Source organism: Bubalus bubalis, chromosome 18, assembly GCF_019923935.1.
Source record: "Bubalus bubalis isolate 160015118507 breed Murrah chromosome 18, NDDB_SH_1, whole genome shotgun sequence".
In the NCBI taxonomy this organism is placed as follows: domain Eukaryota; kingdom Metazoa; phylum Chordata; class Mammalia; order Artiodactyla; family Bovidae; genus Bubalus; species Bubalus bubalis.
In genome coordinates, this window is record NC_059174.1 from 14365548 (window position 1) to 14381636 (window position 16089).

Sequence of the window (16089 nt, forward strand, 5' to 3'; positions counted from 1 at the left end):
ATGTCGGGCTTGGAAGAGGGTTGGAGGTCTCAGGCAGGTCTGCAGGCCCCCCACCCCCCACCTGCATCACCTGGAGCACCCGTTGGCTGAGCACCGACCGCTGCGCAGGCCGGACTGCCTCCGTCTGACAGGCCTGGGCTCCGCCTGCGCCACCTGGTGGCGGACCTCGCTGCAGCCCTGCACACGCCCATCATGTGGCCGCCCTCAGGAGGAGGGACTCCGTGACGACTTTAAAGATGCCAAGGAAGGTTCTGTTCTCCCTGGACCTCAGCCTACCACGGCCCGGTAAGGCAGGAGGTCCCCACAGGACAGGAGGAGGCAAGCGGCCCAGAAATGTCTGCCTGTGAGCAACCACACATCCAGGGAAGAGGTGGGGAGGCAGACTGAGGACAGAAGAGCGACGCTGCGCCCAGAGGGCTGGCCCCACGAGCTTGGGGCCATGCCTGGGCCGACATTTGTCCAGCCAGGGAGGGGGTGGTGTGAGGCCCCTCCCAGGGGAGCCATGAGTTGAGCAGGACCCTGAGAGCAAGCACCCTTTCCTGCTCCCTGCGGGACGATGCCTGCACTCGGCTCCCAGAGACGGCTGCTGGGTTCCCTTAACTGCACGCCCCCAGCCACCCTCCCCCTCACTCCGGCCCCCAACCGGACGGGGCCCCAGTGCCTGGAGGTGTCCATCCCTGATGGGCTCTTTCTCAGCCTGGGGCTGGTGAGTCTCGTGGAGAACGTGCTGGTAGTGGCTGCCATCGCCAAGAACCGCAACCTGCACTCCCCCATGTACTACTTAATCTGCTGCTTGGCTGTGTCTGACCTGCTGGTGAGCGTCAGCAACGTGCTGGAGACGGCAGTCATGCTGCTGCTGGAGGCCAGTGTCCTGGCCACCCAGGCGGCCGTGGTGCAGCAGCTGGACAATGTCATCGACGTGCTCATCTGCAGCTCCATTGTGTCCAGCCTCTGCTTCCTGGGTGCCATTGCTGTGGACCGCTACATCTCCATCTTCTACGCCCTGCGGTACCACAGCGTTGTGACGCTGTCCCGAGCGTGGAGGATCATTGCGGCCATCTGGGTGGCCAGCATCCTCACCAGCCTGCTCTTCATCACCTACTACAACCACAAGGTCGTACTGCTGTGCCTCGTTGGCTTCTTCGTAGCTATGCTGGCCCTGATGGCCATCCTCTACGTCCACATGCTGGCCCGGGCCTGCCAGCATGCCCGGGGCATCGCCCGGCTCCAGAAGAGGCAGCGCCCCATTCATCAGGGCTTTGGCCTCAAGGGCGCTGCCACCCTCACCATCCTGCTGGGCGTCTTCTTCCTCTGCTGGGGCCCCTTCTTCTTGCACCTCTCGCTCATCGTCCTCTGCCCCCAGCACCCCACCTGTGGCTGCATCTTCAAGAACTTCAACCTCTTCCTGGCCCTCATCATTTGCAATGCCATTGTGGACCCCCTCATCTATGCCTTCCGCAGCCAGGAGCTCCGGAAGACACTCCAAGAGGTGCTGCAGTGCTCCTGGTGAGGGTGGCAGTGCCGTCGTGTGCCCCACGCCTGTGAGGCCGGGGCAGTCCCTTGACAAAGAGGATCGGCTAGACTATCCCTGAAGGTGAGGGTGCACAGGCCTTTGGAGGCCTGAGAGGGGAATCGCAGGACTTTCCAGGAGGCTGTGCAGAATGAGGAGGCTGGGGAGGTGGTGGGGCACGGCCTCCCACACCTAGAAAGAAGGGCCCCCACCCCTCCACTGGGGCCCCACTCTGGGGCCTGTGCCCACACCCCACCCCACCCAAAGCTGTGGGAAGTCCCGCTCCAAGGACTTCATGACCAGCACAGGAGGAGGTGGGGGGCCACAGTGGGGGCTTTTCTCTTCTAACGCTCTGTGGTGACTGGGAGCCGGGCTCAGCCCGTCTGCCAGCAGCACATGCATTCGGCAGACACCCCAGCCAGGCCTGCTCTGGGGAACCAGCAGCTAGTATGCAGGCTCCAGGGCCAGGAAGCAGTGCAGCAGTATTAATAAACGTGATGCTTGGTGCAACCTCCTTCCCATCTTTCTTGCCTCTTTCCGGAAGTTGCCTGAAGCTTGGGGCGGAGGAGTGGGGGTGTGGTGAAGAGGGGTAAGACCTAAGTCCCAGGAGCCAGTCAGAAAACATGGCTCACCTGCCCAGGTCATGACACCACAGCCCCCAGTGTCAGAGGACTCACCTGGGGGAGGGCGAGGAGACCCCAGTCACATCCACTCCATCCTGTGTCTTTGCATTCTGTCTGTGGTGCAAACCCCAGCCCAGAGGTCCCCCGCCCTGTCACCTCCATTGTGACAAAACCCTGGCACTTCCCAGCTGCCCTCAGCTGCAGCAGAGGCAGGACCATGGTGACCCGTGTGTGACTCTGGCCAGAACATGGCCCTCTCTCAGCCTCCATATCTGCTGCAGGGTGGCCCGGAGGCTGGGGTCTGCTCTTAAGTTCCGTCCTGCTGGGAGAAGGGTCAGTGCCCTGCCAGCCCTGGGAGGTGTGAGACAAGCTGCCCAGAATAGGGTGTGGTTGTCCAGGGGCTACCAGGCGTCCAAGCCCCAGGGGAGTGGGCGGGGTCCTCCCTCTACCCCACCCCCACCCTGTTCCTCCACAGACGGAGCATATGCCCTACTCTCTTGCTGGGACAGGCTTATGGACGAAAAGCCAGGGTACCAGCCAGCCCTGCAGCCCCCTGGCCAGTCCCCTACCCTGGCAGCGCCACCTGACTATTGGCCTCGGGGCTGGGAGCTGGTTCCCGGCAGGGCCAGCCTTTGCTGGAAGATGGACGATGAGTCAGCCTCGAGCCAGCCTCAATTCCTCTGGGGACGGAGGGGGAGAGGTCCTGGCTGGGAGCCATCCCGCAGGGCGGCAGGTGGGTGATGGGTCCTGCTCAACTGGGTGCAAAGCTTCTTCCTTCCAGGGAAAAGGACCCCCTGAACGGGGACAGGGAGGGGCCCCAGGCAGCTGGAAACCAAACACAGGAAACCACATCAGAGACACATTGTGGGGGAGGGGCATCTCTTGAGAACAAAAGACCCTTTCCAGACTTGCCAAGTTGGGGAGCTTCATGAGGGGAAAGAGGGGCACCCACAAGCAGTGTGAGCACATGGGAACAGGCTATACACGCTGTGGCTGAAACCCTTCCAGAGGCTTTTGTCACTGAAATGTAAGACGGGCTTTCTTGTAGGGAGTTTCACTCTACCCTGTGACCTCAGGAGACTGGTGGTGTCGTCCAGGGTGTGTACCGTGAGTCTCTTCTTTTCTGACAGTGACCTCTCCCGGCTGCAAACACTAACTCCTTACAGAGCCTCTCCCCACCCACTGAATTTCCTTGGCCTCATTTGGATCAAGACTCCAGGGGTACGAGTGACAGCAAGGAGTGAGTCAGACACACCACCCCCCAGGCTGATAGTTCTGTGTCTGACTTGTGTGTGTCCTTATGACAATCCTGGACACCATTGCTCACTAAGCAGCAGCTACGTCCAAGTGCGTGTCTGGCAGGGGTACAAAGCGCCCAATCGAAATAGGTCCACCTGGAATGTCATGGCAGTGCCCTGGGGCAGCAGGGGCAGGTGGCACCCCACTGCAGAGATGAGCAGTGACAGAACTGCCATAGGAACCCACCTCCAACTCCTGCAGCCACCGCCCTTCTGACTCAGACGTCTAGGAGCCTTGCCCCAACTTGCTTTCTTCTGGAGAGAATCTAGTGCCCGCTGCTGCCTTGCCTGCCTCCCCCACCATCAAAGGCTGCGGGCAAAGCTCAGAGTACCTGGTCTGCCCCTTCTGACAAAGGAGGGGTGCTGGGAGGCGTCCCTTCTGGCCTTCCGATGTGGGAACATGGGGTTGGTCCCTAATCAGGTGTGCACAAGAAAGACCCTCCTTGCTGCGCCGAGGGGTGAGGCTCCCGCTGGGGAGGGGAGCAGACGGCAGTCGGGGCGGGGGCCAAGGGCCAAGGGGGGCTTCTATTGTCCTCCCTGGAGCTCACCAGCCCCGCCTTCCGGATGCGCGGAGCCCGGAGACCCGGTGGCGGAGGGAGGCGGCGCCGCCGCAGCGCGCGGTCGAGCGGGGATGCGCGGCGCGGATGCTTGCTGCAGCCGGTGCCGCAGTGTTCGGCGGCGCCCCGGGATTGGCCGCGCGCGATGACGCCGTGCCGGGCGAGACGGGCGGGGCCCCGCCTATAAGAGCGGGCGGCGGGGGCGGCAGAGCCTCCGCAGCCAGCTGCAGCCGGTCCGCTCGCGTCTCGCAGCCGCCCGCCATAGCACCGAGCATGAGGGAGATCGTGCACATCCAGGCCGGCCAGTGCGGCAACCAGATCGGGGCCAAGGTGAGGCTGCGTGGCCCCGTGTGCCGCGCCCCGCAGTGGGCGCGTGTCCCGCGTCCCCAGCGCGAGCGGGTCCCGGGGGAGGGAAGCAGCGGGGAGGCCTTGTGTGCGCACAGCGGCACTCCAAGCCCGGCTCACCACTGCGAAACCTAGGAGAAACGGACGGGATCGTCCCCGCTGCCGGCGGGCGGCCGGGACGCCGAGTCGTCCCTTTGCCAGTCCTACCCCGGCCTTTCCGCTGCCCCGCCCGGGTTACCTCGGGCCTGCCGGAGGCACAGCGCAGGTCAGCGGCTCCCTACTCTTCAGCCCCCCGCCGCTGCAGGTGCAAGTGGAAGGCGCTGGCTGGGCGTGGCCCTCTTCTCTGGGGTCGCAACTCGGCCTCGGGCGAGATGGGTGGGGTGGACAGGCTCGGGTGGGGCTCCCCCAAAAGCCATAACGATTCCCTTTGCCCTCCCACGCCAGGAGCTTGATGTCCCCCGACCGTTCAGAGCCGCCCCCATTCTCCCAGCTAGCTTTGACAACCCTCAGTTCCCTGGCCCCGCCCTGTTCCTTTGTTGGGGAAGGAACTGTGCCCGGACTGAGAATGACCTTGGTCCAGGACGGGGCTCTCCCCCGGCGTAGCACCGCCCGGGCCACCCCTCCCCCAACCCCACTTAGGGACGGCAGTTCTAGGGGTCGGTGGTGGGAACAAAGCCGGGCTGGAGGGGCGCGGTCCAGAGCTGCTTCCCCGCTAGGCCCCTCCCCTCCATTGTTAGCCCCCCCTCACAGATGTCGGGATTGAGGCTCGCAGGCCACGTTCCCCCCCACCCCGCCCCCAACCCAGGAGGCAAGTGTCGTATCCCCAGGTCCAGAGACGCTGTTCCTTGCCCAAGGTCACACAGCAAGAGGAGACAGAGCCTCTCCGCCCTCCGGCTCTCGGTCCCCGCAGGTGACCACCCAGCACGAGGCTCAGGCTGGGTGGGTGGGGCCTGCTGCCCTTTGTCAGCACCAAGGCCAGGGGCCCAGCGGGGATGGTGTGGAGCAGATTCCCCAAGGAGAAAGTGGGAGGAGACAGGTCCTGGAGGGGAAGGGACCAGGAAAGCCTTCCTCAGGAGGCTGTTGCCATGGAAACCAGGCAAGAACAAAAAGCTAATTACAACAGGGCTGGGGCAGCCACGTGGCTGACATGTAAATTGCAACTTGGGCTCTAGGGTGGTGGCGCCTCGGATGGGGGGAGGGCATGGTGGGGAGACACCCTAATCACTGAGGAGACAGCTGTGCCTGCCCGAGGAAGGGAGTTGGGGGAGGGGAGGCCTGGGGGACCAAGGCCTCAAATTAAATCAGGCCTCTGGGGGCCGTCACTGACAGATGCCCTGGCCGGGCAGGAGGGGCCAAAGACTCATTACTGTGGCCACAGGGGCCAGGCCTGCCCTGAGCATCTGCTCCTCTGAGGGTCAGGGGTCACTGACGGGAAGGAGGGCAACCCAAGTTCCATCGAAAGCCTGGGGAAGTGTTGGTCGGGTTGCTCTGTTTCCTTCTGTGGCTGCATGGGCACCGATCAGGCAAAGGCAGGTTCATGCCCAGCTGCAGCCCCAAGGGGCGGGGTGGGGTGGGGTGGGGATGGGCAGGGGGACAGGGACAGCTGCCTGAGTGCTGGGCAGTGTCCTCTGCAGAGATTTTTTTCCTGCTTCAAGTTCGGTGTCCTTTGGGTTTTCCTCATAACTTCTTATTCATTTGAGGTTAATTTCCTTAACTCATGTTTGTTTTTAAAAGTAGTATCTGATGCTTTGTAACAGTACAAAAGAGAAGTGGATTTGGGAGGAGGGGAAGCAGTGAGCAAAGGAGGCAGTCAAGTGGTTTCCTTCTGGGCGCCCCTGCCCTGGAGCACCTGGCAACCAAGCTGGAAGAGCTCAAAGCCCGGCGGGGGCATTTGCCTGCACAGGGGCTCAACAGCGGCCTGTGGACAGGGTCTGGCCGTTTCCTGCTCCCACACAGGTGTGGGCTCTTGGCGGAGGGAGACCAAACTTTTCCCGCCAGTTGCCAGCGGCCGCTGACTGGTGGGGCGGGGCGGGGTGCCGCCAGACTGTTACAGGTAGGCTGTTACCCTACTTGGAGGCAGGCTGCCTGCTATGGGGAGGGTCCTGGCTGCGGGTGGGGTCGGGATGGGAGGGGTTATGGAGGGAGGAGGGGAAGTCTGGGCGATCAGGGCTAGGAGAGAATGCGACAGCATTTATGACAGTGACCACTACGTGTTGGGCACTGTGCCAGGTGCGTCCCTCACTGCGCCTCTCGAGGTTGCGGTGAGACAGGGTGCTGCCCTCCCCGCAGGGCACGGGTGTGAATCCAGGCCTGTGTAGGCACATCAGGATGGGCGGGGAGCCCCCAGCCCCCACCACGGGGCGAGGAGTCAGGGTACCCCACCCCCCTCGCCTAGCGGGTAGGGCGGTCCCGGAGCCTTTGTCTGCCCCCCCTTCCTTGACCGCTGGGCGGGGCCTCGGAGAGACGGCCCTGGCCGTGACAGCCAATGGGAGGAGGGAGTTTCTGGTTTCCGACCTCACCCCCACACGCCCACTGCTGCTTTGCGCCTGGTGGGGAAGGGCGTGGAGTCCTAGAGGGGCTTAAGCCCGGGAGTCGGCCAGCCCTCCCTCTGGAGTCGCACACTCAGCTAGCTTTGGGCTCCTCTGTGTGCGCCCCTCTGCCTCCCCGCCCCAGGTGTGGGCGCGGCGACCGTCAGCACCACGGACAGCGCCGCGGGAGCTACAATTGCGTGTGTGAAATAGGAGTCTGGCCTGGACCCTGGGGTCCACGCGCCAGTTCTCATCTGTGGTGATGATCATAAGCATTATTTAATTTATTATATAGTATTTTGTTGTTTATTAATGTTATATAATACATGTAATATATTCTGCTAAGCTTTTATTAATAATATTTTAAATTGCAATTTATATTCGTTTTAACTACTAAAGCTATTATTAACATGTGTCCCTTCTAGGAAGTTGAAGCGTTGCAGATAAGGCTAAAGTGCCTGTTTAAGCACCTCCCCCTAGTGGTCCCCCTCTTCTGGGTGGAGCAAGTTTTTTCCCTTATTCTAGTCCATTTTCTGTGCATATCCACCTATGCATAAGAATTACAGCATCTGTTGTGAGGTGCCCGTTTTTACCCTGAATATCCTTGCCATGTGCCTTCCCCCCCAAGGATGTGCCTTGGAGATCTACTCATACCAGTGATAATCTATTGTGCCACAATATTCCAAAATATATTGATTTTTTAAAGTACTTCTTATTTTATTTATCAGTGAATGTGCATTGGTTGCTCAGTCATATCTATTTGTGACCCAATGGACTGTAGCTCAATAGTCTCCTCTGTCCATGGAATTCTCCAGGCAAGAATACTGTAGTGGGTTGCCATTCCCTTTCCAGGGGATCTTCCCAACCCAGGGATTGAACGATGGCCTCCTGCATTGCAGGCAGAGTCCTTACTGTCTGAGCCACCAGCAAAGTCCTTATCAGTGAATAAGGCTTGACAAATTTAAATAGCAACCTAAGGACTTTTAACTTGGCGAGACCAACATTTGCTGAATGCTTTTATTTGTCAGGCCTTGAGTTGACCACTTGAAGTGAGTACTGTCATCGTGTCTACAGATGAGAAAATGGAGGTCCTGAGAGGTGGCACTCACTCTGGTCTGTTGCCTTCTGGAAGCCTATGCATTCCATACATGAGTTCCAGAGAACTCTCCATAGATGTATTGGTGGCTGGGCCACTGAGTCGCTCTCTGCCGCCCCCTCACCTGCGGTCTCAAGCTCATTCCTTCTCTACGGGGCTTGTGGATGTCCCAGGGCTGTGGGGCCAAGGTCCTGGAGCCAAGCAGTGATTTAAAGCTCTGATCAGGCCTGGAAGGCCTCAATGACACCTCCAATTACAGCATTAACACATACCTAATGCAGGGAGAAGGAAGAAAACTTATCAGTGACACAAATCACAAAGACCAGCTAAGAACTGACCTTTGCCAACATTGTTTCCAGGTGAACTGCCAAGATTCCTCTGTGCATTTGATAATAATGACTCTTCATATTTTTCAGGTTTTAAAATTTTAAAGTCTTTTAATTTTTTATATATTTTTTTTAATTTGGCTGTACCAGGTCTTAGTTGCGGCATGTAGGATCTGAGTTCCCTGACTAGGGATCAAACCCTGGGCTCCTGCATTGGGAGTGCAGAGTGTTAGCCACTGGACCACCAGGGAGGTCCCTAAAATTAAAAAAAAAAAAAAAAAAAAAAGTTTAAAATTTTTAACTAATCTTTTTCTTTTCTTTTGAGAAGTTAACATGTGCACGTGATAAAAATTAAAAACCACCAAAGAGTGTTCAGGGCAAAAGCCTCTCCTCCTAACCAGGACCAGGCTTCCCTTGTGGCTCAGCGGATAAAAAGTCTGCCTGCAATGCCAAGACTTGTGTTCGATCCCTGGGTTGGGAAGATCCCCTGGTTCTAGAAGGAAATGGCAACCCCCTCCAGTATTCTTGCTTAGAGAATCCCATAGATGGAAGAGCCTGGTAGGCTACAGTCCATGGGGTCACAGAGAGTCAGATATAACTGAGTGACAGCAACAAACCCCATCCAGAGTAACTGGATTTATTCTCACAGCAATCAGACTTCATCTTCAGGCCTTTGGGCCTTCAGGCCCAAGGCCCTGAGACACAGAAGCTTCAGGGGTTGGCTGAGGTCACGCTGGGAAGGGGTGGTCCAACTTGCAAGCAAGACCCTGTCCTGCCTTAGTCCTGAGAGAAGAGCTGTGGGTTCTGCCCAGGGCAAACAGAGCAGATTGCATTGCAGTGAGTGAGCCCTTGAAACTGGGGCTACGCCATCTCAGCTCAGACAGGCTGGGTGAGCCCAGGTGAGTCACTCCCCATGCAGGGCTCCTGTGCGCTGAGGCTGCTGCTGTGGGCTGCTTCCAGGCCCTGGCACTGGACGGCCTATGCTCGACACTGAGGGGTTTGCATATCCTAGGCCTGGTCTGCATCACTTACCTTCCTGGGCCTCAGTTTTCTCATCTGAAAAGAGGGAAGTAAAAAAAAAATACCCCAGGTGGGTGTTTGTTACTAACCCCCTCATGGAAAAGTGGGCTTTCAAGGCCCCTGTCAGCAAGTGCAGATCTGGGTCTGGGGCCCAGGTCTGTGTCAGTTGGGCACTGATCCACCCTGAGGACTCTGGTCTCCATGGACATGCATATTTTTTATTATGACAATTCTCTTGATGACAGAACTTGGGGCTCTTTTTCAAAGTCACTCAAAGAGACTAGTGCAGGCTTTGGGTCCACACTCCTCATTTTGTACCAAGGCCTTGAGGCTACCGAAGGGAGGGCTTTGCCAGGGGTCATGGCCACCAACTGGCCCTTCCTTTCCCTGCAGTTCTGGGAGGTCATCAGCGATGAACACGGGATAGACCCCAGTGGCAATTATGTGGGCGACTCGGACCTGCAGCTGGAGCGCATCAGTGTCTACTACAACGAGGCTTCTTGTGAGTCGTCCTCGACTGGGTGGGGGTGGGGTGGGGGCCTTGACTGCTGGGTCCCAGCATCCCTGACTTCCTTCCCTTGGCTGGCAGGTGTAACCGGAGACTAACAGAGTAAAACAAGGAATCCTAGTCACCCTAGTGAGATGCAAGTGTGTTTAATGGCCATGAGACACACATAGGGGAATGACCAGTGCTGGGCAGAGTCCCAAAGACCCTTCAGGAGGTCCATGGAGGGTCCAGAGCAGGGGTTATCTGGAGAGGTCAGGCAGAGGCCATTCAGAAGCTGGTGTGAAACGGTACCCTCAGAGACACCTTCCCATGTCCAGGTGTCAACCATGTGATCCCTGCCTCTCTGATCCCAGAGTCTAAGCTTTTAGGTGAGAGCATGAGGCTGGCAGGCCAGGGCAGGATTTAGGAGGCAGAAGGGGTGCCCAGCTTCTGTGATCCATGTAACCCACCCCTCTCCCCTCAGCACACAAATATGTGCCTCGGGCCATCCTGGTGGACCTCGAGCCTGGAACCATGGACAGCGTCCGGTCTGGGGCCTTTGGGCACCTCTTCAGGCCTGACAACTTCATCTTTGGTAAGTTTCCCCTGTCTCCACCTTCTCATGGTGGACCCCACCACCAGCAAAACCAGATCAACAGAAACAAGGGCAGAGTTACCTCTGCCCACAGTGCTGCAGAGCATCACTGAGCTCCCTGATTTGCAGTGAAAGAGTCCCAGAGAAAGAGTTCTGTGCAGGAAACAGACACTTGTGATTTCAAGCAGTGCGGTGTGTGCAACAGAGCTTACAGGATGTTAGAGAGCTGGATGGGGTCTCCAGAGCACACCAGCTCATGAGTACACCGCATTGCTGTGGTCAGGGGTTGCCAGTCCTCATGCCTGTGACGGTGACAGGGGGAGGGCCTCACCCCACTTTCACCTCCTAGAGCTCAGCACCTGATGCATGAGCATGGCCCTCATCCCGATCCTGGGCTGCGAGGCACTCAGGGTTGTAGTTTACCCTTCCAGCACAGTGGGCTAGAGGATGGGTGGACTGGAGGGCTGGGTGGATCAATTCCACTAGGAGTTCCTCCTGAGGCAGAGCAGAAGCAGAAGCTCCAGAAGCTGTGTCTGTGTCCAGATCCCACAGCACTAGGTGCCGGGGGCTACATCCCTACACACAATGTGGCTGGCACGAAGAGCCATGGAAGTGAGAGTTGCATGCCCCCACTTCATGGAGGGCAAAACAGGCACCGAGCTGCCTCCTCGGCTGCTCTCTGGGGTGGGCTGTTCAGGCCGGTGCTGGAGCTGTGACCCCGTCTGTATCCCCCCTGCCCTCCCCACCACAGGTCAGAGTGGGGCTGGTAACAACTGGGCCAAGGGCCATTACACAGAGGGCGCCGAGCTGGTGGACTCGGTCTTGGATGTGGTGCGGAAGGAGTGCGAAAACTGCGACTGCCTGCAGGGCTTCCAGCTGACCCACTCCCTGGGTGGCGGCACAGGCTCAGGTATGGGCACACTGCTCATCAGCAAGGTCCGCGAGGAGTACCCCGACCGCATCATGAACACCTTCAGCGTTGTGCCCTCGCCCAAGGTGTCAGACACGGTAGTGGAGCCCTACAACGCCACGCTGTCCATCCACCAGCTGGTGGAGAACACGGACGAGACCTACTGCATCGACAACGAGGCGCTGTATGACATCTGCTTCCGCACCCTCAAGCTGGCCACGCCCACCTACGGGGACCTCAACCACCTGGTGTCGGCCACCATGAGCGGGGTCACCACCTCCCTGCGCTTCCCGGGCCAGCTCAATGCCGATCTGCGCAAGCTGGCTGTGAACATGGTTCCCTTCCCGCGCCTGCACTTCTTCATGCCCGGCTTTGCCCCCCTCACTGCCCGCGGCAGCCAGCAGTACCGGGCGCTGACCGTCCCCGAGCTCACCCAGCAGATGTTCGATGCCAAGAACATGATGGCAGCCTGTGACCCGCGCCACGGCCGCTACCTGACCGTGGCCACCGTCTTCCGAGGCCGCATGTCCATGAAGGAGGTGGACGAGCAGATGCTGGCCATCCAGAGCAAGAACAGCAGCTACTTCGTGGAGTGGATCCCCAACAACGTGAAGGTGGCTGTGTGTGACATCCCACCCCGTGGGCTGAAGATGTCCTCCACCTTCATTGGCAACAGCACGGCCATCCAGGAGCTGTTCAAGCGCATCTCGGAGCAGTTCACGGCCATGTTCCGGCGCAAGGCCTTCCTGCACTGGTACACGGGCGAGGGCATGGACGAGATGGAGTTCACCGAGGCCGAGAGCAACATGAACGACCTGGTGTCCGAGTACCAGCAGTACCAGGACGCCACGGCCGAGGAGGAGGGCGAGATGTACGAAGACGATGAGGAGGAATCCGAGGCCCAGGGCCCCAAGTGAAGCAGCTGAAGGGGTGGGACGCGGCTGCGGCCAGGACCAAGTGGTCTGTCCCCCGAGCCATGTAGCCACTGACACACCCCCAATCTTACCCCCACAAGGTTCAGTCATGTCACCCTGGGGCTCCCGAGTGTTTTTCCTCCAGTATTTACAGCATCCCTGCCCTGCGTGAGTTCTCTCAGCTATCTTCGGCCTTAGGTCAAATCCGTTTCCTGTCTCTGCTTTATTGTTAGCTCCAGGCCTGATGTTTCATGTTTTTTCTTTTTTTTTTTTTTTACTGGTTTCTGTTTATATTTGGGGGGGATATTTAATAAATTTATTGCTGTCAGATACCCATGCCGGGTGCTGGAGTTTTCCTCTTTTTCTAGAAAGATGGGGCCAGAAGAGGTAAGGAGGGCAGATGGGGAGGCCTGGCAGAGGCCGGACAAGTGACAAGTGGGAGGGGTTGAGACAGGCCTGTGCTTGGAAACTGCAGGTGTCTCAAGGTGCTGCCCATGGCAGGGGAGCTGCTGGCGGTGGTGTTGGGAGAGATGGCCATGCCTGGAGGAGCCTCATCCTCAAACCCCAGACGGGCTCTCAGGCAGCACAGGACAACCCTCCAGGGTGACTCATGCTGGAGAGCTTTCCCCTGGCCTCTCTGTGTGCCAGACGTTAGAGGCAGGTGGCCGAGAACCAAACAAATGTGAGGAAGTAAGGAGCTTGAGGATTCCCCCAGAAAATGTGGTGTGTTGGAAGGTGGGGGTTTGAACCCCAGGGAAGGGCTGGTTGGGTCAGCAAGTTGTGGCCACCGCACCTGGGTGCAGGGGCGCTGGGAGCAAAGTTCTGGCCCCACGTGCCTTCTGGAGATCATTTCCATGGCTGCAGGGCACCCAGGGTCCCACAGATAGGAGCAAATCTGGCCACCCCCTCCTCCTACAGAGAGAGAAATGGAACCCAGAGTTGCTGTCTGCCTGGGGCCCAGGTAAGCATGCACAGAGCTGGACGAGCCTCAACCCTGGTGCCCTGAGCCTCCTCATACCCCACCCCTAGAAGCCAGCACACTCCTGCATGCCCCCCTCCGGGTGGGTACCTGAGCAAAGAGAGGCCAAAGGGGCTGATCTGGACCGGGGAACAGAAGCCCCAAGAGGGCCCGCATCCTGGGCTCAGGCATGAGCGGATGCTCTGGGCACCTGCTCTGTGCTGGGTGGCTTGAAGACCACTGCACTGCTGGCCCTGAAGGCGGCCGGCTTTCAGCGTGTGAGCCTGTGCAGGGCCCTCCGACCCCACCTTCACAAGGCTGCAGCCTCCACGCCGTTGGGGGGAAGGGTGTCCACAGCCCAGGTTCTGCAGGCTCTCCATGATCCCCAGAGGGTTGAGTCACCCACTGAGTGTTGACAAGGGTGCCCCAGTCTCCTGATATCCCGGTGTTCATGCTGGGCTCTGGGTCCACGGTCTTGTGGGGTCTCTCCTGAGGGTTTAACCTTCACACTGAGCCCACTAGTTTCCTCGGCAAGAAGCGGGACTCAGAGGAGCATCTGCCAGTTGGCAGGTAGTACAGCGGCGGGCCGGCCCACTCCACTCCACTTTGCTCAGACAGCTGCAGTCACACATCCCTCCTGAGCACCTGCAAGGTGAGAACTTCATCCTGGCTCAGGTCACGTAGATGAAGCTGGCCTACTGGGGCCACCCCGCCTTCTCCCCTGGACCACACCCACTCCAGCCCTTGTGGGGGAGTCTTCTCTTTGTCCTTCCTCCAGCCCCCCCTCCACTCCCCCTGCAGAGTCCCTCAGCCCTACCCCTTGAGGCTCCAGCCCCCTTTCTGATGAGAGGCCTTTTAGTTCTCTCCTGTGTTCCTCAGTCATAGCCTCACTCCTCACCCTCACAGCACAGGCATGGTGGAGCAAACGCAGCCCTGAGCAGGGTGAATGGCTGTGCTCCACGTCACTGCATTTCAGAGTGGCTCGCTGTGCACCTGCAATTGGGAACACACACGGAAAGTGGCTGGGACAGCATGTGGCTCGTAACGAGAGCCCTAAGCGTTAGTGCTCGTTTACCTGTGACTATTGCTGAGGGGTGTGTATTTGCAGGCTCACCTGGACAAGAGGGGGGCAGCGCACTCAGGGGTTACTCCATCTCACCTGAGCCTCCCAGAGGGCTCTGACCGGCCCAGCACCGTGCAGTGTTGATGGCGGGCACTCTCGGGCAGCCTTTGGCACCACCTACCTCCTTGGTTATTTGCCTTCAGATCAGTCTGTTCCTTTCAGCCTGGTAATGGGCCAGGGGTGTCCAGACCTGGGCACACTCCTGTCCTGGGCACACCCTCAGCCTGGCATGCAGAGCTGCTCAGGGGCCAGCAGATGGCCTCACACCCAGGGGCAGGGCAGCCAAAGCAAATCCAGGATGCCCAGTCACACTGGGATTTCAGATGAAGAACAAATAGCATCCTTTCTGGGGACATGTTTGTACCAAGAAATTACTCCTCCGTTACAAAGCTGGGGTAAGCCTAGGCTGGGGGCTGGCCAGCCCTGCACTGGGCCTGTTCTGGGGCCAGCCACCTTGAACTCATCATACACTACGTTCCACATCCCTACAGACTTGTGAGGTGGATACTTTCAAGGAAGAGGCCGAAGCCTGGGGATAGACAAAGCTGCCCCAAGACCCCAGCTGCCGGGGGCAGGAACACAGGAGGATACTGGACTTGTCACTGCTCCCACCACTGTGGGAACCACAGCAGATGTGAAGGGGGACAGTGAGTGTGGGATACAGGTGACCCTCAACTCTGCCACGCCACCTGGCAGGGCACATCCCCTCTCTGGGGCAGTTTCTCCAGTGGAAAAGGACATGTCCTACTCATATTTTGGGAGTTGAAATTCCAGATGGACTCACTGGAAAGAAAACATCTTGCTTAGATAATAATAAATGAGCAGGTGCACATATGAGTGCGATAAAACCCAGCATGCCGGATGGATGTGGAGTTCGCTGCCAGCACAAGTGTGGGTGGGGATGGGGGTGGTGGTCCTCCCAGAGAGGATGGATCAGAGTTCCAAGACTGGATCAGGGGGTCCAAGACTGGATAGAGTCAGGCAGAGCTGAAGGGAATTGAGTCACCATGGGCGGGGTATGAAGGCACCCTCCTCAGACCAGGACCCTGACACTGATGGGAATCTGCTCCCTGGGCTGCTGCTGAGCCCAGGTGCAATGGGGACATGGGTGTGTGTGCTTCTGTGCATTTCCCTGTCTCCTTCTCCAAGGGCCTTTGGAGGAGGGCTGTATTCTCCTCCAGCAGGAACCGTTTATAAGGTAGCTTAGTGTCTCCCCGAGATTCCCACACTTTCCAGCGTGTTTACAAGGGCCGCTCCTGAACATTCCCCCAACTGTCCCCCACCTCCCTCATTCTTACCCTTGGGAGCACTGGGGAGTGAGAACTTGTCGGTTACCTTGTCATCCTGTTTGTTTTCTTGCTGTGCCTCACGTCTCTTACTGATGCGCATCTTTGTTTACTGTCTGGCTCCTTGCATTCTGGGGCTGTGCCAGCCTTCTCCCTGCTGAGTCAGAGTCGGGCTGGGCCCCTGTCGGTGGGGGAGGGGGGCACAAGTGAAGTGAGGCCAGCCCTTCCTTAGTCCCTGAAACTAAGCACCTATGTACCTAGGAACTGTTCTAGGCCCCAAAGTAGTGAAGAAAGCAAACAAAACCCTTGCCTGCAGCCTTTAGTTTCTGGTGCCAGGTGGAGGTTGGGGGTGCCCGTGGAGAAAGACAAAAATCAAGTGAAAAAGTACAAGATGTAGGACATTGGGCAGTGACAAGAATTATGGAGAGAACCATAGCAGGGGCCTCTGGAGAGCAGTAAGCTTCTCCAACACCTCTCCCATCTGCACTGAACAGCCCCTTGTCTCACGGTGGC

The 16089-nt window shown here is 58.5% G+C and overlaps 1 protein-coding gene across 1 annotated transcript; it reads left to right on the plus strand.

Annotated features, from left to right (window-relative positions):
- The first annotated feature begins 275 nt into the window (after positions 1 to 275).
- TUBB3 (tubulin beta 3 class III) lies at positions 276 to 12541 on the plus strand. Its single transcript, XM_044931954.2, has 7 exons — positions 276 to 1506; positions 2415 to 2491; positions 2609 to 2786; positions 3784 to 4318; positions 9697 to 9805; positions 10275 to 10385; positions 11137 to 12541. Exons 1-7 carry the CDS (start codon positions 557 to 559, stop codon positions 12210 to 12212), a joined length of 3036 nt encoding a protein of 1011 aa, XP_044787889.1. The 5' UTR covers positions 276 to 556; the 3' UTR covers positions 12213 to 12541.
- Positions 12542 to 16089: the final 3548 nt, after the last annotated feature.